The 19,785-nt window shown below is 39.9% G+C and overlaps 1 protein-coding gene across 1 annotated transcript; it reads left to right on the forward strand.

Annotated features, from left to right (window-relative positions):
* Window positions 1–717: 717 nt before the first annotated feature.
* On the forward strand, window positions 718–19,581 carry scp2a (sterol carrier protein 2a). The gene is made up of 16 exons (XM_053438366.1): window positions 718–882; window positions 2,029–2,086; window positions 2,196–2,267; window positions 2,558–2,689; window positions 2,915–2,979; window positions 3,832–3,958; window positions 4,091–4,154; window positions 4,625–4,711; window positions 4,825–4,975; window positions 5,205–5,352; window positions 6,092–6,199; window positions 11,659–11,812; window positions 12,721–12,817; window positions 15,590–15,719; window positions 17,754–17,833; window positions 18,941–19,581. Exons 1-16 carry the CDS (start codon window positions 829–831, stop codon window positions 19,034–19,036), a joined length of 1,623 nt encoding a protein of 540 aa, XP_053294341.1. The 5' UTR covers window positions 718–828; the 3' UTR covers window positions 19,037–19,581.
* Window positions 19,582–19,785: the final 204 nt, after the last annotated feature.

Consider the following 19,785-nt stretch of genomic DNA (forward strand, 5'->3'; position numbering starts at 1 on the left):
AATGCTACTTGATCATTATTAAATGAGCTGCATTTGTGCCACCTTAGGTTAAGAGTTAGACAGCAAAGAGCTCTCCCTGTCTGGATTTCCTTTCAATTTACACAAAATCATAACTAAACATCAGTGGAAAAGAGAAATCTCATTGTAAATACAAAAATTGCCCAAAATGTGTGTCAGAACAACTTGGTACGACATGTTCCAGTTTACAAACAGGAGACAGACACATATTTTTATAGCAAATATTCTAGAATCACAATTGCCTCATATAATAAAAATAATTCAGAACATCCTCTGAAGAAAAAGGCCTTTTAACCGGGTTACATCTTTAATCTTATCTCAGAGAGAGCAACACGTGAGGGATGTCTCTCCATATTAAACTCATTCATAATAAAAGACCGTGTAACATAAATGGAGAGGTGCAATTAAAAAAACTAATTTGAGATTTAAAATATTATCTGAACTCATCTTCTGTCAGATAATGAGTAATACCCGCACAAGGGAATCTAACTGTCCATTGTTTTGACTTTTGTGTTATGCCATGTATATGTTTATATATAGCATGCATAAATCCAATAATAGACTTTAATTCGTGTAATTCATACACACACGTGTACTTTTTAGTGATTTGGATCAACAGGTTTTTAGAAGAACGTGTTGTGTTTACCCTGTATTTGCACAATGACTGATACACTTTCCTCACCGAGTCAGGCATCGTGTGACACATAGACGATCTTTGCCGTGTGGTGCGTTTAAGGACTGTTGTTCATCTCGCTGCCTGTACCTGTCAGTGTGTGTGTGGACCTGCAGCTGAACACAACAGAAGTGAATATGGCAACTAGAATGAAGAACAGGGTGTTTGTCATCGGTGTGGGTCTGACAAAGGTAAAGTACGAGTACACACAACTTTACAAATGTACACTATTCGACAGATATATATTCTTAGACTTGAAGCTCGCTTAGCGTGCTAACTTCACATAGCCTTGCACAAAGAACGTGGAAGTTGCTGCACATCCCGAGGTGTGTGTGTGCAGATTGTTTACTCATGTTTTATCACGTTAATGTTGTTGTTAGCATTGTTAGCATAGCTCACATTAAGTAACACTAATGGTGAATGGGCTTTGAAATGATCAAGTTATGCAGCTCGTCACACTTGGCTCTCGCCCCAGTCAGTCCATGGTTCACGGCCATAGAGCCACAGCACAAACTGGGCTAAGGGTCATGGGTCATGTCTCCATCAGGCTGCTGTTTTCAAACGTTTCTCTCTCTGGCATTTATTTATTTACGTTCTTGACAAACTGATCTTCGATCAGTTCAGTGCATTTCGTCGTTATTCATGTGCAACAACTTGCTCTGTGCAGTGTTCCCTCAGATGTGTTACTCTGTCTGGATTTGTCCCTTTATTTTACTGCTGTTCACACTGTCTCTAATTCGATTCTTTGTGTGTACACACTTTTGATATAGTTTTATATTCTAATCCCATTTTATTTATTTTAAAGCTCGTATTTCACACTCTATCCTGAACTGTATAGTTTCAATACGGGTGTGTTACCCAATGAGGCATCTGCAGGCTTGCTCCACACCAAGTGTCATTGATCCCTGGACAAGTCTAAAGCTCCCATCACACTAATGTCGGAGGAGTTTGTGCCACTTCCAGTTTGACACATACACATTTAGTGTTGATATTGTTTTCTAAATCTGGTGACAGGGAATTCGCCCTGGCATCAGACGTTTATGAAAAGTTATTATCGTATAATATCTGTTCTTAGAATGAGTTTGGTTTTGCAGCCAGCAAACAGTGTTCAAACGTATTGATCTATGCACCAGTGCATTTGTCAAGTTAACCGCTCCAGGGTCTTTTAATGAAGCTCACTTCTGTAGAGAGGGATTCCATCCGAAGATTTCATTGCATTTGATTTACAGAAGAGTTTAATGTTTGCTCATGTGAAAGATTCAACTTATTAACAAGAGGAAGATGTTTATAAATAGCATGGCACTAATGGATCTGACTTTTCTTTAATGTTGCTGCAGTTTGACAAGCCTGGGGCCCGAGACAACTTTGACTACCCTGACATGGCCAAGGAAGCAGGTGCTTATCTTCACTGAATGTGGACCTTGTTCAGTCCTTCAAAAGATACCATATCTGATCATCTCAAGTGGATCTTGTTCTCTAACATGTTTTATAACTTCACGTTTAGGTCAAATGGCCTTAGCGGATGCAGGAATCCCGTATTCCGCCATTGAGCAAGCCTATGTGGGATACGTCTATGGTAAGACCTTGTTGTCAAGTCTCCAATAAAATGGAATTGTTTTGTATACGATTATTTACAGTTTACATCTTATTCACTGAGAGTCTAAATACTTCCAACTTGATATTTCCATGTAGCTTCCTACATACTACACAATGTGTTTTTGCTAATGAGGCAAAAAGGCTGCGTCTCTAAAGCTGTTTACAGTTATGCACTAGCCAATGATCGCCAGTGCATAAAGAACCATGGGATAATAAAGCAGTTTAAAGTCTGGAGGGCGTAACATGTCATCGTGTATCCTACTCCGTCAGGGGACTCCACTTGTGGGCAAAGGGCCATTTATCACAGCCTGGGCCTGACGGGGATCCCCATCCTCAACGTCAACAATAACTGCTCCACAGGCTCCACGGCCATCTTCTCAGCACGGCAGGTGATCCAGGGAGGTGAGTGAAGAAGGAAGAATTTTTAAATCCATAATAAAAAGGAGGTTTACCAAAAGTCGATAAGTTGCTCCATAACAGATTTGTCACCGGATTCACAGTGGTTTCAACTGGTTTTCACCGTAGACAGAAGTATTATAATTTCCATAGAGACTTCTTTTGTAGCATAGTGTATCACCTGTTCCGTAACAGATGTGGTAAAACCCGCTCCTTCTTCTTCTTTTGCAGGTCTCGCTGACTGTGTGCTGGCTCTGGGGTTTGAGAAGATGGAAAGAGGCTCTTTGTCCTCAAAGGTAGTTGTTATGGAAGTTTATTGTAAGCTTGTGAAAGGAGACCAGAAGGAGGAACAATATACAAACGCTGACAGAGTAACATGAGCAATTGTGATCCCCAAGTCTGAAGATGTCTCCCACAGCATCCAAGTATATCTCCCTCTACTTGCGTCAGCCATGCTAACAACACATCCATGAATGGGTAGAATTGCTGTCACTCTCTATGTAACATGTAGGTGTTTGCATCCTATTGGATAGTTAAGCCTAAAGTATGCATTCCTAAATCACATTGTGTCATTACGTCTTGCCACTGGTGTAATACGCAAAAGAGTTGAAGTTGGTGCCTCTCTGTCAGGAGCATCTGAGTTAGATATGAAAGTAGCTAAGTGTAGACACTACAATGTGCTGTTGGTTGGTCCTTTATCTATAACCTGACATTTGATACTGCTTGGAGAGAGAAGGGAGTATCTGTGGAATTAGACAGGCACTATTCTCCAGTACAAATATAATATGTAATATACAATATACATAATATATAGTGGCAATTACAGTAATGTTTGAGGATGGTAAAAAATTCCTCAACAGTGAAGAAAGGTGGTAGACAGAACTTCACGTTATCTTGCAATTTACCAAATAGACGTTGTTATGGTTTCACCGCCTGTTGTTTTGTTGTAGCATGGCTGCTCTGGCTGAAAAGAAAGATGGTGCTTGTTTCCATACTTATCCTCTGCTCCTGTCAAACGAAGGGATACAGTGGAAGAGTGTTAGGACCCTCTGTCAACATGAATGTCTTTCTCTTATATTTGCCTGTAAACAAAAAGATACAAATATAGAAATGTGAAAACGTATGTAAGTAGAAATTCCTGTTTGCAGTTTATGGACCGGACCAACCCCGTTGACAAGCACCTGGAGGTAATGCTCAACCGATATGGGATGGTGGCAGCGCCAGTAGCCCCACAGATGTTTGGCAACGCTGGCAGGGAGCACATGGAGAAATATGGTACAAACTATGTTTGGGTTCAACATCATAATTGCTTAAATGAGCCAAACTATGAAAGTTGTGGTTGTGTCTTGCATTGTTTTACAGTTGTAGTGTGTTCAATATGTCAATAATTCTCTCAATGTTTTAAAGGCACAAAACCAGAACACTTTGCTAAAGTTGCCTGGAAGAACCACGAGCATTCCACTAGGAACCCGTAAGAAACTTTACGAATTTGGAAAAACATAACACTGCTTATATATTTCTATTTAACAATAGCTTTGTTGGCCAAGTATGTGCACAGATGTGAGGAATCTTCAAAGTTTTACATTGCAATTAATGCACTTGCATAGAAAGAAAGAAGAAGTAATTGAAAGAATGGTACAAAATACTTACATTTTATATTTAGTTCTATATTTAATTTCTCTATATATGTACTGATTAAATTCTAGTGGTTGATGATCTTAACTGTACTGTAGAATAACATGTGAAAAGAAAGTAGGAGCATATGCAGTACATTAGAAAAACCAATGACATCAACAATGTAGAAGTTTACACTGTGAGAGTATTTATACAAATCATCTGGTTCGCTGTGTTGTTAACATAACAAGTTTCACAAAGAAGCAATTGGATAAATGATAAATACTGCATAAATAGGATGTCTATGTGTGTGCATTATTTCTGCAGGTATTCCCAGTTCCAGGAGGAATACAGTTTAGAGCAGGTGATAAACTCCAGGAAGGTGTTTGACTACCTCACCCTGCTTCAGTGTTGGTAAGAGTCCCACAGAGTTTGTGTTAAATAAAGAAAATGTCTGAACTGGGAATCAAGTGTGTGTAATGTGTATATTTGTCTCTTTTCCCACATCGACCTTTTGCTCTTGTCAGCCCGACATCAGATGGTGCCGGAGCAGCAGTTTTAGCCAGTGAGGCCTTTGTCAGGGAACATCATCTGGAGAAGCAGGCAGTGGAGATCTTGGCCCAAGAGATGACGACTGACCTCTCCTCCACATTTGACGAAAACAGCTGCATCAAGATGGTATGAAAACGGGGGAAGGGGTTAACTCAGAATTCATAGCACACATTCCTTTATTTGTAATACTCCTCCCTGTACAAGGTAAGTTTTACAATAGAAAAAGGTTATTTTCTTTAAATTTAAATAATATCCTGCACATTCATGGGTCATAGCGGGTAGCGTTATTATGATGGACTTGTTTCCTTACAGGTATTCCTGAACACACTAATTTGTTTGTTGTTTACCCGTGCAGGTTGGGTACGACATGTCTCGGATAGCAGCTGAAAGATGTTACAAGGCCACAGGTCTGAAGCCCAGTGACGTCGATGTGGTCGAGCTTCACGACTGCTTCTCAGCCAATGAGCTCATCACATACGAGGCCCTGGGTCTGTGTGCAGAAGGTACGACTGCAGCTTTTGAAATCCTCCGCAGTTTCTTCTTAACCTGTACGTGTGAAGCACATCTCCTAGTGAGACTTTCTCCGCCTGGCCCCCTATTATGCTTATAACGTGCGACAGATGCAAAAAGTACAAAAAGAAATACAAGAAATAGAAAAGTAATTTGCACTTGACTTATTGGTCATCCGTTTTAACAAAATATAACTATCGCAATACCTTCTGTGACAGTGTCAGTTGGTTTAGACTAGACTCTGTCTAAATGTTCAGGCAAATGTCTGGACAATGGTGTGTTAATAAACCAATCAACCAGACCTAGTGCCTGGTGTCACACTGATGGACGTGACCCAGTAATCCCAAAGTTTTTTTTAAAACCATCCAGACACTATGAGGACAGTTCTACATGTGAGAGCCATTAAAATATCTTTTCAAAAATGATTCACCAAGTACCTGAATCGAGCCTGATCCCTACAACGGGCAGTAGAAGCCTTCATTCCCAGCAGTGACATTATTTGATCATCTTTATGAACAGTATATATTAGTGCTGACAGAGAAAACTGGAGGCAACGGAAAGTCGGCTTCGACAAGTCGATAGAACTCTAACGTCCCCGACACATCTGGGATAAATAAAGTAACATCAGTGTTTTTGAACTGCTCATTTAACTTCATCGTAATGTCAAACTAGTGATTATCCATCACTCCGAATCGTTAAATTGTGTTCTGTTGTGTTTCAAATTCTCTCCAGGAAAAGCCGGAGAGATGATTGACAGAGGGGACAACACGTACGGTGGCAAGGTTGTGGTCAACCCCAGTGGTGGACTCATCTCTAAAGGACATCCTCTGGGGGCCACAGGTATGTTGAGCCTCTGACTTTCTGACTCTTAATGGAAGCCACTTGTTGAATACTATGGGACAGAGGACATAATCCAGTCCGAAGCTAATTTGTAACTGGTTTGGAGCTACACACAGGGTTACAGCACAGTACATTAAATAGAGGTTGAGATTCCTCACTCACTCCTCCCTACTCATTGTATTGGCTGTTCAGTGTAGATGACTATACACTTTCTGACACTGCTCTGGTCATTTTCTATGCATCGGTAACAAGTATGTCATTGTTAATGCCTATTTTCCCACATTAATAAATAGAAAATACTTAGTGTCTGATACAACTTTGAGTTCTTTCCATTCAAAGTTCTCTCTCTTCTAATCTGTTGGCCCCTTTTCTTTCATGCAGTGTGGCCACAATCCACAATGGTAGATATTGCTTGGTCAGTTGTAATCTACTTTTCACAATGCATTGTGGAATACATATTTTCACTAAACATTCCGACAGCACTACAAAATGGTGACTATATAATGAGTGGTGAGTGATTTCAGATAAGGCTTCTTCCCCTTATCTTCAGTTGTGGGGAAGTTTAAGTAATCCTGGGACACGGATCTTCCTTCACATCTGTCGTATTGACATAGCTCTTGAATTTCACTCATTATAATTAAATTTGTTGAAAGCTACAAAAATGTCAAAAGTCATTGTGAGAGGTGTTTGCCACAGCGACCACCAGGTGGCGTGTGTCTCCTAGAGATGGCCGGCTGGATTGTAAAGTGGATGAGGGCGACCCTGAGCCTGCATGTGAGAAGGCAGCCGGCTGTGGCCTTGGCCGGCCTTCCCTGTAATCTCTCAACATATTAAACCATGGTATGGGGAGACTGAGAAAACAGAGGAGCCTGCTTACCCTGCCTCCGCAATAACAGCCGTCATATCCCTTGCACACACACCTCTTGACAGGGATACCATGATGAGGCAATGGCAAACACCTCTCTTTGCTTCATTTTTATACAGATTTGTTCATTTTATTCATTGTGTTTTTTTTCTTTCTCTTTCTCCTCTTCTTTGCCGTTCTTTATTCACTTCTCAAAGTCTCGATCATCTATCCCTCTACCTCATTACTTTGGCCAGAGCGCTTCATCCATACTCCCTCCGTCTCCTGGGTCACACTGCGGGTGTGCAAGTGCCCCAGTCAGCTAAGCTCCGTCTGATCCTTGGTGTTGCTCGTGAAGCTGCCCCCTCTTCCCTCGGGACAGCCATGAGCAGCGCTACCGACACCTAGTTGACTGACCCTTGCAGGGATCTCACCGGTGGGTTGCGTGAGCCCTGTCAGGCTGATAGGATATTTATGCTTTGACATGATATGCAGGAACCTTGAGGCACCGCTGATAGGCAGCTTGCTGTATTTGGTGAATTACAACATGGCTTACCCTTGTGATCATCCCCTGTCACCATGAAAGAGAATGGGCAATGGGTTTTCTGTAGAGGAATTTACCAGAGGCCTTTTACTGAAAGACGCGTGTCCTTTTTTATTGTCTATAAATTATGTCTGAGGTGGTTTCAAGAGGTTCTTTTTGACTTTTGATTAATTGCCCGGTGAACTGGACAGTAAACCTTTCTGTTGGCATTTAGACTAAACTGCTCGTCCACAAACAAAGTCCCTGTGAAGAAAATTAGGACGAGGGCTGCACAATGTGATAGACCCTCCATGATGAGTTATTAACTGTTAAGTCCTTTAGCTTATTGGGATAATGGAGGAATGCAAAAGCTCATTAAGCAGATGGGAAGAAACGCTTGGCTATGACACTAACGCAGCAGCTGACCCTGGTGAGATTAAGGAGTGAGTTGTCAGATTAGGAGTCAACTTGTCACCCTGGAGGGTATTGTGTTTTGCACTTGCTGAATGCTGCTTTGCTTAACCTGGTCAGTCGGACATATCAAGGGATTAAAACCGTACTCAGCATTGACATATTTTTTTAAAGATCATCTCAGTTTTATTTGACAGAAGATGTCTTACCTGCCACTCAAACCTGTGGGCCAGAAGTCTGTGTTTGTTTTCAACAGCCTCTTTGGAGATATTTTTAAAATTAACCTTTTGTCCAGGAAGGCAGAGGTAGTGACGCGTTACATTTACTCCATTACATGTACTTGAGTAGTTTTTCCAGTAAATTTTACTTCTGAGAGTTGATGTTTTGCGGAATAATTCGTACTCCTAACTAGTAACATTTATGAAAAAAAATTACTTCTACCCCATTAATTTGAGCCAGACACTTCTCGCTCCTTTTCCATTTCTATGATTTATATATTTTTACAGTCAGCTGAGCGGCGATTTCCCGACAGTGCCACCCGGTGGGCCCCGTTGGCTGCGTGAGCGTAACAGCTGCTTCGTGGATCTGCTGCATGTCACGCTCGTCTCTTCACACGCAGCCTGTCTGCAGTTGTGTTGCAATGTAAGGGTCTGTGGCATGATCACTGTGTTTCCTTGAATAAAAGAACCGCTATATACGCAACTATTTGCCAGGAAATTACACTATGAAACGCGCATCTTCAGGTCCTGCGATAACACAAAAAATCGTGTTAAAACAAAGCCTTGTTAAATCAGCAGAAGCGTTGCAGTGCCTTTACTTTGAAAGGAGTAAAGGAAGTGTTGCAAATATTTATGTTTGTGACCTATTCAACAGATAAACATTAAAACTGTGATAAAAGATCATTTTATTTGAATATCATTTACTATCTTTTCTGCTGTGAAGAATTCCTTTGTTTAATTTATTGTAATATTATTTTTACATGTGAATGTCCGCATCTTCCTGTCTTGTTAATCAGTTGAACATTTTAAATCTGCGACTTAATGTTAAAAAGCAAACAGTGCTGAACACAACAGAATGTATTTTGATAATTGCCTAGTTTTGAATATGTCACTTAATAAGTTGACTCAATGTGCATTTTACATTGTTATAATCCTGTTTGAATGCAATGCATTCTAATGAAGCTACTCACTACTTGAGTAGTTCTTTATTAGATACCTTTTTACTCCTAATCAAGTACCTATTTTTATGAGTACTTTTACTTCTACTTGTGTTATTGTAATATATTTAAAGCAAAAATAGTTTTACTTGAGCACTTTTTCTGTTACTCTTCCCACCACAGTAAACAGGAAATCAGTCTCCTCAGGAAAAACAATGAATGTTCATAAAAGGTTTATTAGTGAAGGTCAAACCATTAGAAACCTTTTTGTATCAAAGCCCCCTGACTAATAAGAGAGACCAGTTTGTTTTCACAACACATCCCCCTTTTACAGGGTCAACAGTGTAATTGACTTGCATGTACATGTTTCAATCACAGCCACGTAGGGCTCCCTCATTGCACTTGTGCTCATTACTCTAAGATTGAACACGATGTAACAGAGGACACCGGAGGCTGTGACTCAGGAGGTAAAGTAAGGAGTCTGCTAATTAGCTGGTTGGGGGTTTGATCACTGACTCCTCCAAGAATGGTAATGATGGTATGTTGGAGTAGAGAAGTGCTATAAATAGTAGCTCTTTATTAATGGATGCGTCAGTGTAACTTGTATTATAAGGTATAGGATTTTGAATCCCCCATAAGATTAGTGAAAATGTTCAAAAGAATAAAATAAATGCTTGAACTTGCAATATAAGGGAATTCCTGGATTCATCCCTTTGTGTGGAGCCTCACCAGAAATGATAGCTTCTTTCTTGGCCCAAGCCCCCATTCTTCCAGCAAGTCTTCTGAATATTGTTTTTTTTGCGTTACATCCATTTGACCAGCAAACAAACTAACAGACAGGGGCCAACACATAACCTTCTAGGTAATAAATAACAAAAATACATTTATTCATCAGTAGTATCTGGTTTGTATTACTGATCACTGTGGTATCCTTTTTGTGTTGTTTTATTTTTACATGGGGCCTTACCCTAACCTTTGACATGCTGGGTTTAAATTCTTGAAAACTCAGCTCTGTGATTAAAATATTGCAAATTCCCTTACAAGCTTTTTCTGGAGCTTTTGACTTTATCCTACAGTCACGTCTCCTCTCCCGTTCCAAGCAACAAGCTTACAAGAACATTGTGGAACCTACAGCAGCTAAAAAGACAAATAGTCTCCAGGGATCTCACAACAGGATAAGAAGAATAGTGAGGATTGGACTTACATTTATTAGGCTGTCAGATCCGAAACTCCACATGAATGCTGATGTGGCTCTGGATGTGCTGGGTGAGCAAATGAGCTGTGTGCTGAAAAGCTCTCAAAACCAGGAATGGAACCACAATGAGCGTCCCTTTTTAAAATACAACCCTTACGCATGCATCTTACCTACTTTTATACAAGTACCTTCCGGAGTGGTTTACCCTTTTTAAATTATAGGTTTTCTTTGCTGGAACTCTATTTCAAAGTCCCAATCAATTCACATAATTGACCGGGATCTCAAAACAGCAATTGGTCAATGAAGAGAATAGAAAAGAATGGAATAGAAAGCGTTATTGTTCAGGATACAATGAGATGAACGGTGCTCCTGTCGTCGCCAGGCACTAAACTTGACCTCGCCTCCGGCGATTTGACAAACGTGTTTGTTGATCCAGGATTTGAGAAGGAATAATTAGACACTTATACATGAAGTTCTGGAAATTGAACATTTATTGTAAAATAATGAAATACTTACAGAGAGTCTCTGGGATTCTGCCGGACACGTCACCAGGTTCACTGGATCATGTCGAGAAGAAGCCCAGTTCAATCCTAAGTCCACAGTATATATAATCAGACACAGGGTGGGCACAGAGGCGGTTCTTTTTCCCTGAGGGAATTCAGCCATTGGCCAGATGTACACTGTTTCCTCAAAGTGCAGTTTTTTGCAAGCACATGACTTTCAACTGACCAGGTGTCCCACTACTGTGGCCTTGGCAAACAGGGAGCTTGCTACAGTGGAGAGACCCAGCAGATTAAACATTTCAGGAGGATTTCATATCTTTTTCTCACCACGTTTCATGAAGCACCTCATTGTATTAGTTCTGGCTGATACAATGAATTTCCATCACACACTTTTCTCCGAATTGTATTTTGGGTCAGATTGACATTCAGATTGATACCTGCTCTTTCAGTGGTCGTGCTCTGGGCCTGACCCTGCGTCTGAATCAAAAAGATATACATCATTCCAAATATAAGAAACAGTTGTAGCATTATTAATTATATGGATTAAACAGCTAATATTTGTTCACAGGATATAGGTAAAATATAATCACAAGATACAGAGAAACATAGATATCTCAACACTCCCCAGGTTTCGTCAAATGCTGTACAGATTGTGGAAGCACTTTAATATACTTCAGTGAATAGCACGTGGCAATGATCGGGCAGTTTGCATCTTCATCGGCATTACATTATAGTGTAGCTACAGCTCCTCACACCACATCCATCACGATGACACAATGGCTCTCTAATCTTCACCCTCTGTCCTTCGCTCCCCCCCGCTCCCTCAGGTCTGGCCCAGTGCGCCGAGCTGTGCTGGCAGCTCCGAGGGCAGGCCGACAAGAGGCAGGTCCCCGGGGCCAAAGTGGCCCTGCAACACAACATTGGCTTAGGAGGAGCTGTCGTTGTTGCTCTCTACAGGATGGGATTCCCACAGGAGGCCGGGTGAGCAAGACGCTTGTTTCTTCGTTCAGTTTGTGTAGCATTGTATTTATTGAGCGATCAACTGTTCGCTAACACACCAAAAAAATTATACTTATAAAGTGTATATTTCTGTCATCATGTCCTCTGCTGTAGAAAATTGAGTTTTGATGTTATTATTTTGTACTCTATGTACGTTAGATAACTTTTTTTTAAATCATTACTTTTGTGTTAATATTTTTCAAACCTGTATTTCAAAAATTCAATTCTTTCAGCGTCTTATTTTTTAACCGCAATATTGCGCCTTTTATTTTCCCAAACCAAGGCCCATCTCTCCGAGGTTTCACACAAACAAACAAACAAACAGGACCTCCCTCAAATAAATAACTTAGTTTTTTTTTTTTTTTAAATAAAGTTAAAGAAGCACCAGATCATCATCACTTGATGTTTATTCGATCTTGATATTTTTTTTGTAATCCTTGTAACTACATCACCTCAAACTTAATGTTTGCAAAACTATTGTGAGGTAGCACAGCATGTATTGCGATGTAATGCAAATATATTCTCTTAGAAATTGACGCAGTGAGTCGTCAAAATTCGCCTCTGATTGATTTTGAATGTGGTTCCTTTCATTTGCCGTTGATGTGCAAAGGCCTTGAGAAACATGTGTGTCTTTCACTACAACCGGTTTTGTTGTGTGTCCTGTATTGACCGACAGTTGCACAGTTTTCTTCAACTATTAAAGTTTCCAGCTCTTCTCATTATTTGACCTTGTGTTGTACTGACAATGCGCACCTCTTCATCCCCTCTTTTTCCTTTTCGTTTTTTTCTGAAATACTTCACAGCCTCACGTGCAATTGAATCTTTATGGAACCTCAGTGAGCTGGAGGTTATTTTGTTCATAGTTTGTGTCTTTCTTTTCTTCCCCACAGGACCCACGTTGGTGCGATGGCCACCAGCGCAGGCAGCGGTCTGGAGGGTTTTAAATCCTACCCTATCTTCAAAGAGATAGAGAAACATTTACTTGAGGTATTACAGCATTCTCTCACAAATACACATTACCCTCACTCTTACATGTAGCTACTCTATTTGATCTCATATAAAGTGCATTCTAATTAAATGCCGGCATATCTAAGAGTTGTTTTGGCTCCCGTTTCTTGCTTTCAACGTACTTGGCAAATGGGACCATGACCATCAAAGAAAAGTAAAGGCTACAAATCATAAATGAACCTGTGCAGTGTGCAGTTTATGGTCGTCAGTGGCTTTGATCCGCTAAAGCAACAGACTGCGTCACACCGACTGAACTGTGCAATCTTTATGCCATTAAATGTACAGTGAAATTCATAGCTAGAAAGATCCCACTGTTGTGAATATTGTCCGTTATTTTATAAATATACATATTTACATACACAGCTAAACAATAAAATAGTAATTTAGATTTAATTTGTGAAGCACCTCTCAACAAATATAACACAATATCATTTATATTTTATTTTAGCGGTACAGGAAGGAGTGACAGCTCTAAAATTGAAAGGCAAGACAAACACATGTTAGCTGTATGTAAGTGGATATTGTTCTTAGAGCCTATGTCACTATTGGTGAATAAAACATTATTTGCATTTATACATAGATATCCAAAATATATAATTTAACAAGTATTGAGGCTGTTCTTTTTTACATGTAAGGAACAGATTTTCTCTCAGTTCAACACATTGTAAGGGAAAATTCAACTGACCAGTTGTCTCACTACAGTGGCCTTGGCAAACAGGGAGTTTGCTACAGCGGACGGACACAGCAGACAGGCACTGAGGAGGATTTCATATCTTTTTCATATTACGTTTTATGAAGCACCTCTTTGTATTAATTCTGGCATGTCTTCTTTTTCTCATACTGTCTTGTGAAACGCCTCTTGGTATAAGTCCTGGCTTTTTCACCTTCGCAGCCAGTTGTTCCATCCTGAGCACCCGTGTAAACTCTGCAGAGCTTACTAATATAAAGACTCAATGGCAACTCCAGTCTGATAATTTCATTATTTCAAATCTCAAGATGAATTTCCATCACAACATTTATTTATGTTTGAGCCTCTGACGGCTCCGTCGGATGCGGTTGCCTCGGGCGTTGACTCCTCATCTCGCTCCAAACCCTCGGGGTGCAGAGATGAGCAGCTGAGGACACCTTGATGATGCGTGGGAATGGCTAGTTGTGAAGTCAGTTGCTGTAGGGCGATGGATTTCACTGCTGCACATGAGGGTTGCTCTGAAACGCTGCAGGAATCTGAGTTTGTTGGGGGGTTCCAAGTGTTGGTCACATTTCTCCAGAACAGATACTGTATAAGTGTGTGGCTCTGCTTTTTTGAGACGTTCTTTTCTGAGTTTGACACCTGAAATGAGCTTTAAAAAAAAAACGGCTTAGAAAATACATGTTTTTATAAGAATAAAGCTGTAATATTACAAGAAAAATGTTTTACAAGAGTAATGTATCAATCAAACAGGACGTGTCATGTTAGAGGTGGGATATCAGAGGATCAGTCTGTCGTCTGCATTGAAATGAGGAACGTGCAGCATCTTTTTTAATTGAACTTTAGTTTATGTTTCACAAAGAAGAAAATACTTTACCTAACAGTAGCACAGTATCAGGACCCATTTCTGAAGAGAGAACCACGCAGACTTGGAGGAAGTTGCCTCTTCTGTGGAGGAGGAAATGTTTGGTAGTGGTCGATTGTGAGGTCATCATCGGTTACATCTGATATTCAAAGAGCTTTCGTAGTTATTCAAGAAATTCAGACTTCGGAGCCTGAAGAAGTGGAACTCTGGCTGAGTAGTTCTTTAACTTTCTTCACAATTTCAACTTTGTTCTTGTAATATCGCGACATAATTCTCAAATTGATTTATTTTTTCTTCAATATGGCCTTAATACTATGCCGTAAAGATATATGAAGTTCTTCTGAGTGTGTTTCCCTGCACGTCTTCTGCACGAACATACCACAATGCAATAAGAACACAATGTTGAGATGTCACCAGGTGAGCGCTGTCGCCTCTCATTGAAAAGGTTCTGGGTTCACGACCAACCTTTCTGTGAGGAGGCTGCATGTTCTCGCTGTGTCTGTGTGGGTTTTCTCAGTGTACTCGGCCTCCTCCCACAGTCCAAGGACATGCAGTTCAGCTCAATTGGAACTGAAAATTGCCCGGTGGTGTAAGTGATAATAGTTGTCGCTTTGTTTTGACCCTGTGATGTTTTGGCGACCTGTCCTGGGTGTTCCCCGCCTCTTACCCAATGGCAGCTGGACGGCTCCAGCCGCCCCCCCACCCTCAAAGGATACGCGGTGTAGATAATGGATAGATACCATCGGGTCAGCAACGTTGAGGCTCCATTAACTTTTGCGTGGAGGTGAAATGTGGGTGGACAAAAATGTATTTACTGCATGGCTAGCCAGTCCATATAAACATTCCAATGCTGAAGCTCGCAGTCTTCAAAATGAAGGATACACAAGATGCAATCAAAATGTCCTTGGATGAGACGTCACACGTTCTGTCAAACAGCCTGAACAATGAAGAGACTCATTTCATTGTGGCTCAGGCGTTGTGAACCGTGTTTGCTTTGTATGATGTTTAAACTTCCCCTGTTTCAGTCACAGCAGCTCTTTTATTTTGTTGTAGTTTACCCTGTATATTAGCATCAGAGAATATTTCACAGAGATGATTATTTCCAGAGACTTAAGGCCTCACATGACAATTGATGCCTTGATTACGTCCTCCAATAATGTCACAATAACGATTTCATGGAACGTCTCTATTCCTGCAGGAGGGAGAGCAGCTTGTCAAGAAGGTCGGGGGAGTGTTTGCATTTAAAGTGAGGGATGGACCTGACGGGAAGGAGGCGACTTGGGTCGTGGATGTGAAAAGCGGGAAAGGTTCGGTCACCAATGACCCAGGTACGTGTCTGTATGGAGATGTGTGATTTCAGATTTGATTGTTGTGACAGAAGTGGGATTCCAAACATGCATATAAAAATGTGTTTCTTTGTCCTTATTCCCCCACTTTTCTGTCTCTGGGGTGATGCATTGTGTTATGTCACTTCACTGAAAGAGCAGTGGGATTCCGCAGTGATGCAGCTTTTAATACATCCTGTGAAATCCATGTCAGTCCGACGAGGAAAGAAGTGAAACTCGTTCAGCCCGTTTCCTCTCAGCAGCAGGATGAACAATGAAAGGATCGGATTTAATTGTTATGGATTCCGATGCTAGAGATTAGCTTTGTCTGTCTGGTTTTGTATAAGACCACTGCAGTTCCAGTAAACTAAGGGTACTTCAACACTCATCATGAAGTTTTAACAAAAACTTTAAATGGCTTATTTGATGGATTTGATGAAATTGCTGATTAACACATCAAAATATAGAATTTACTAAATTAAACTCACAATTCACAACACACAACACACACAAACACTGACTGTTCCTAAAACCACATATTTACCTCCTGTTTTCATTTTGTTTGTCTGTCTGTTAGTTAGCAGGATTACATAAAAACTACTCGACAGATTACCATGAAACCTGGTGGACAGATGTGGTATGTGTCAGGAAGGAAGCCGTTATATTTGCACAAATGTTACTCTCACATGAAACAGATTCCGAGTGATGGACTAAAGAGTGAAAGACAAGTTCTCCACTGAGAGAGAGGGAACTGCATTAAATGCAACTGCTCTGTACAACTCCAGCTATGAAGCTCGACTGTCTGCATGGTCTGTAAAAACCTTATGGGCGGTAGATTGAGCACATTGCAACTAGCCTTGCTTGGACCAATTCAATAGAGCTAAGAAGCAAATGGGCAAAAAAATACTTCTTCTTTTCATTTGTGCTGATATACTAGATTAATTTACAGCAAACATGGTACGTGTAAGATCAATAATAATCAGAACAGTAACAATAATTAATATATTTATAATTGTAATTGTATTTGTTTAAGGCCTGAGGCTGACATTATGCTTCTTTTTATGATGATGGAGAAATGTTTTTTCTTTCTATAACATCATTGACACAAGATGTGACACAGGATCAGACCAAACTCAACCCCTTATTCTCATATTCAGCCAAACATCTGAGGCTACCTCCATGCTACTATGTTTTAGTTTGAAACAAAACTAAAAAGATTTTCCGTGTATCAATTTAAATCCCCATTCATTCTAACACACCTAGGCCAGCGAAGGCCATGGTGTGTCCCAAAACACCCGGTCAGCTGTTGGGAGTTTCTACCTCATCGTTTTCAAACATCTCAGTTTCAAGCTAACATTTGATCAGCAGGGTTTCTCAGCTTCTCCATTTTAGCTGCTCTAAAACTCCAGAGTAGTGTGGATGCCAAAATGTATCCGTAGCAGAGTTGCTACATTTTCAAATGAAAACATAGTAGCCTAAAATGACGTTTTTGTCAAAAAGCTAGTGGCTTCAGTCTTTGTTAGGGGGTTTCCTGTCATGGTGTCATTGCAGTCTACTGTATATAACCGGTCATAGAATTTAAGGGGGTTCTTTTAAAATGGTCATTGCTGTTGTATAATATTATCAGCTGTTTTCAGGGGGCGGCCTCTCAGCTTGGGACCCCAGGTGATTGCCTGCTTCGATCCCCTTGTTGCAACGCTCTTGGTTACCTCACTATATCTTAAGCTTTATTAATGTTCAAAACCCTTGTATATGTGGTTAATGGACTGCATTCACAGCCCATCAAAGTGACATTCACAGCATCTGACCTTTAGACTTCAGAATACATGAAAACATTAGTCATAAAGCTTTCTGAATGGTTGCCTCAGTCAAAGACTGGATTTGGCTTACAACATAGAACATGTTTTTGCACTAATGGACAGCATCATCAAAAAGCCACGTGTATTCTCAAGTACCTTCTACATGGTTTTGAGCTCTGATATAGTGTGTTAATTATCCGGATAACAAATTAGTTCATGCTTCTTTTTTTTGTCTTAGATAAAAAGGCAGACTGCTCCTTGTCCATGTGTGACAAGGATCTTCCGGATTTGATGACAGGAAAGCTGAACCCACAAAGTGTATGTATCAGTATAATTAAGAAACTATACATTGGTTTTTCAATCTATGATTTCTATCTACGACTTCCAGAAATGTCTGTATGTGGAACGAATATCTCCGGAACTGTTCATCTCATAAGCTTCCCACATGTGTATTGTTAAGGACCCAAGGATGTACAATGTTAGGTTCAGTATTAATTCACTTTGAAAACACAGGTGAACAGCTCTTTGTGCAGCAGTGGGGATGCAGCTTCAGGGTTCTGTGGACTGAGTCCTTCAGTCGTTTATTACTCGCTGCGGTTCAATTACAATAGGGCACTTTCACAGTTTGAGAAAAAAAACTGCAACCAGGATTACCGCAGGCCAAGCAAATCATTCCAAACACGTAGGTTTCAAGCAGCCACTGCTGTAGTAATGTTAAATGTATAACATGTCTTAAATTTATTATGAAAAATAATATTCTATTTCGATGACTTAAGATTACATACAGTTCAGGTCACTTTCACACCTGTAACTTCGTTTGACTGTGATAATGAGAAATAAATAAAGAAATGCAGTTTTTAAAACAGTAAGGGGTTTGCCATTGTCGTGGCACATTTTCAGCTCTACATGGATTTACATGGGGAAATCAAATTCTCATTATTGTAAGTCATGCCTCACGTTATGTCTTTTTTGATCTACGTGTTGTCAAGCATATGAGCATTATTAGTAGAGACTGCAAAAATAATAGGATTTTTTACATTCACAAATGTACATGGTTACAAAATGATCTTGTATCAATTTAATCTACACTGAACACAAACTGCAGTTCGTGAGGCAGCTTTATAAAAGTTCACGATTAGCAAGTGCATTTAGGAGGAGTATTGTTTTCAATTTCTGAAAATCATCTTGCATTTCTCAAACTAAAATCCTGTGATTGGTTTGTTTTGCTTCCCTTTGCAAGTAAATCTCTCGACCAGAGGTCTGTGGCCTGTACTATAAAGCGAGTTCAACATACCCAGGATATATTTCCGATATCCGGGTGAACTTAACCTAACAATCGCAGTCAGGCTTGTTTATTTGTGACGATATTTAAGTATTCCCCATGTTGAGTCTTGTTTGAAACCTTTTTCCTTCCTGTCTCCTCAGGCTTTCTTTGAAGGGAAGCTGAAGATCACTGGAAACATGGGGATGGCTCTGAAGCTGCAAAGCCTGCAGATTAAACCAGGCCAGGCCAAACTGTGAGACCCCGAGTCAGCTTGTTATCCTCTCAGTAAAAGCTCCAATGAAAAATCAATTCTTGATTTCTCCTTCTGAAACTGTAATTTAGCTGCTAAACAACCTCCCATAACATAACATAACTCATTATGTCATTTAAGTTCCAACTCCAGCTTCTAATTTGACATCCTTGCATAGTGCGTTGAGAATGAATGAATGAATGAATAGCTAATATAATCACCTTTAAATCTGATGTGAATGATGACATATTGAGTCTGCAGGAGCTGCTTCTTTATATGAAAAATCATTGACAATTTAGAAAATGAGTTTAGCTTCACTGTTTGTCAGAATGTGCCTCTAATTTCTGTGTATAAAATCTAACCTGTGGTTTAAAGGCATTTTTGACTTGATTTTTGACATTTTCATAGATTTTCTATAGAGCATATGAATCAATGAAATGTGTGTGTGTGTATATATACTTACAATTCCTTGAAAATAACATCTTCTGGTATGTTTGTCTCTTTTAAAGTTGGCCTTGTCAATAATATAAATAATTAAATCAATTTTCACTATCTTTGTGTTCATTCATTATTGACATATTGCAGATCACTTGTCTAGATAACTAAAGAGTTTAAGCTTTACAAATGTTTGTAATGGTGTGATATTCAGATTTTTCTAATTTTAGTGTCATACTTAAATGGTTGAGCCAATAATCTATTTCACTGGGATGTACTGTTTGTTGGTATAAATGGTTTTAGTAGTCTAATAAAAATTAG

Source organism: Pleuronectes platessa, chromosome 13 (genome assembly GCF_947347685.1).
Source record: "Pleuronectes platessa chromosome 13, fPlePla1.1, whole genome shotgun sequence".
In the NCBI taxonomy this organism is placed as follows: Eukaryota; Metazoa; Chordata; class Actinopteri; order Pleuronectiformes; family Pleuronectidae; genus Pleuronectes; species Pleuronectes platessa.

What these genes read in the sequence shown, in the direction of transcription:
- scp2a (XM_053438366.1), top strand. Translation starts at nt 829, where the DNA reads ATGGCAACTAGAATGAAGAACAGGGTGTTTGTCATCGGTGTGGGTCTG. An exon ending in CTCACCCTGCTTCAGTGTTG is followed by an intron (nt 4,712 to 4,824) that starts GTAAGAGTCCCA and finishes TGCTCTTGTCAG; the next exon opens with CCCGACATCAGATGGTGCCG. An exon ending in AAAACAGCTGCATCAAGATG is followed by an intron (nt 4,976 to 5,204) that starts GTATGAAAACGG and finishes TTACCCGTGCAG; the next exon opens with GTTGGGTACGACATGTCTCG.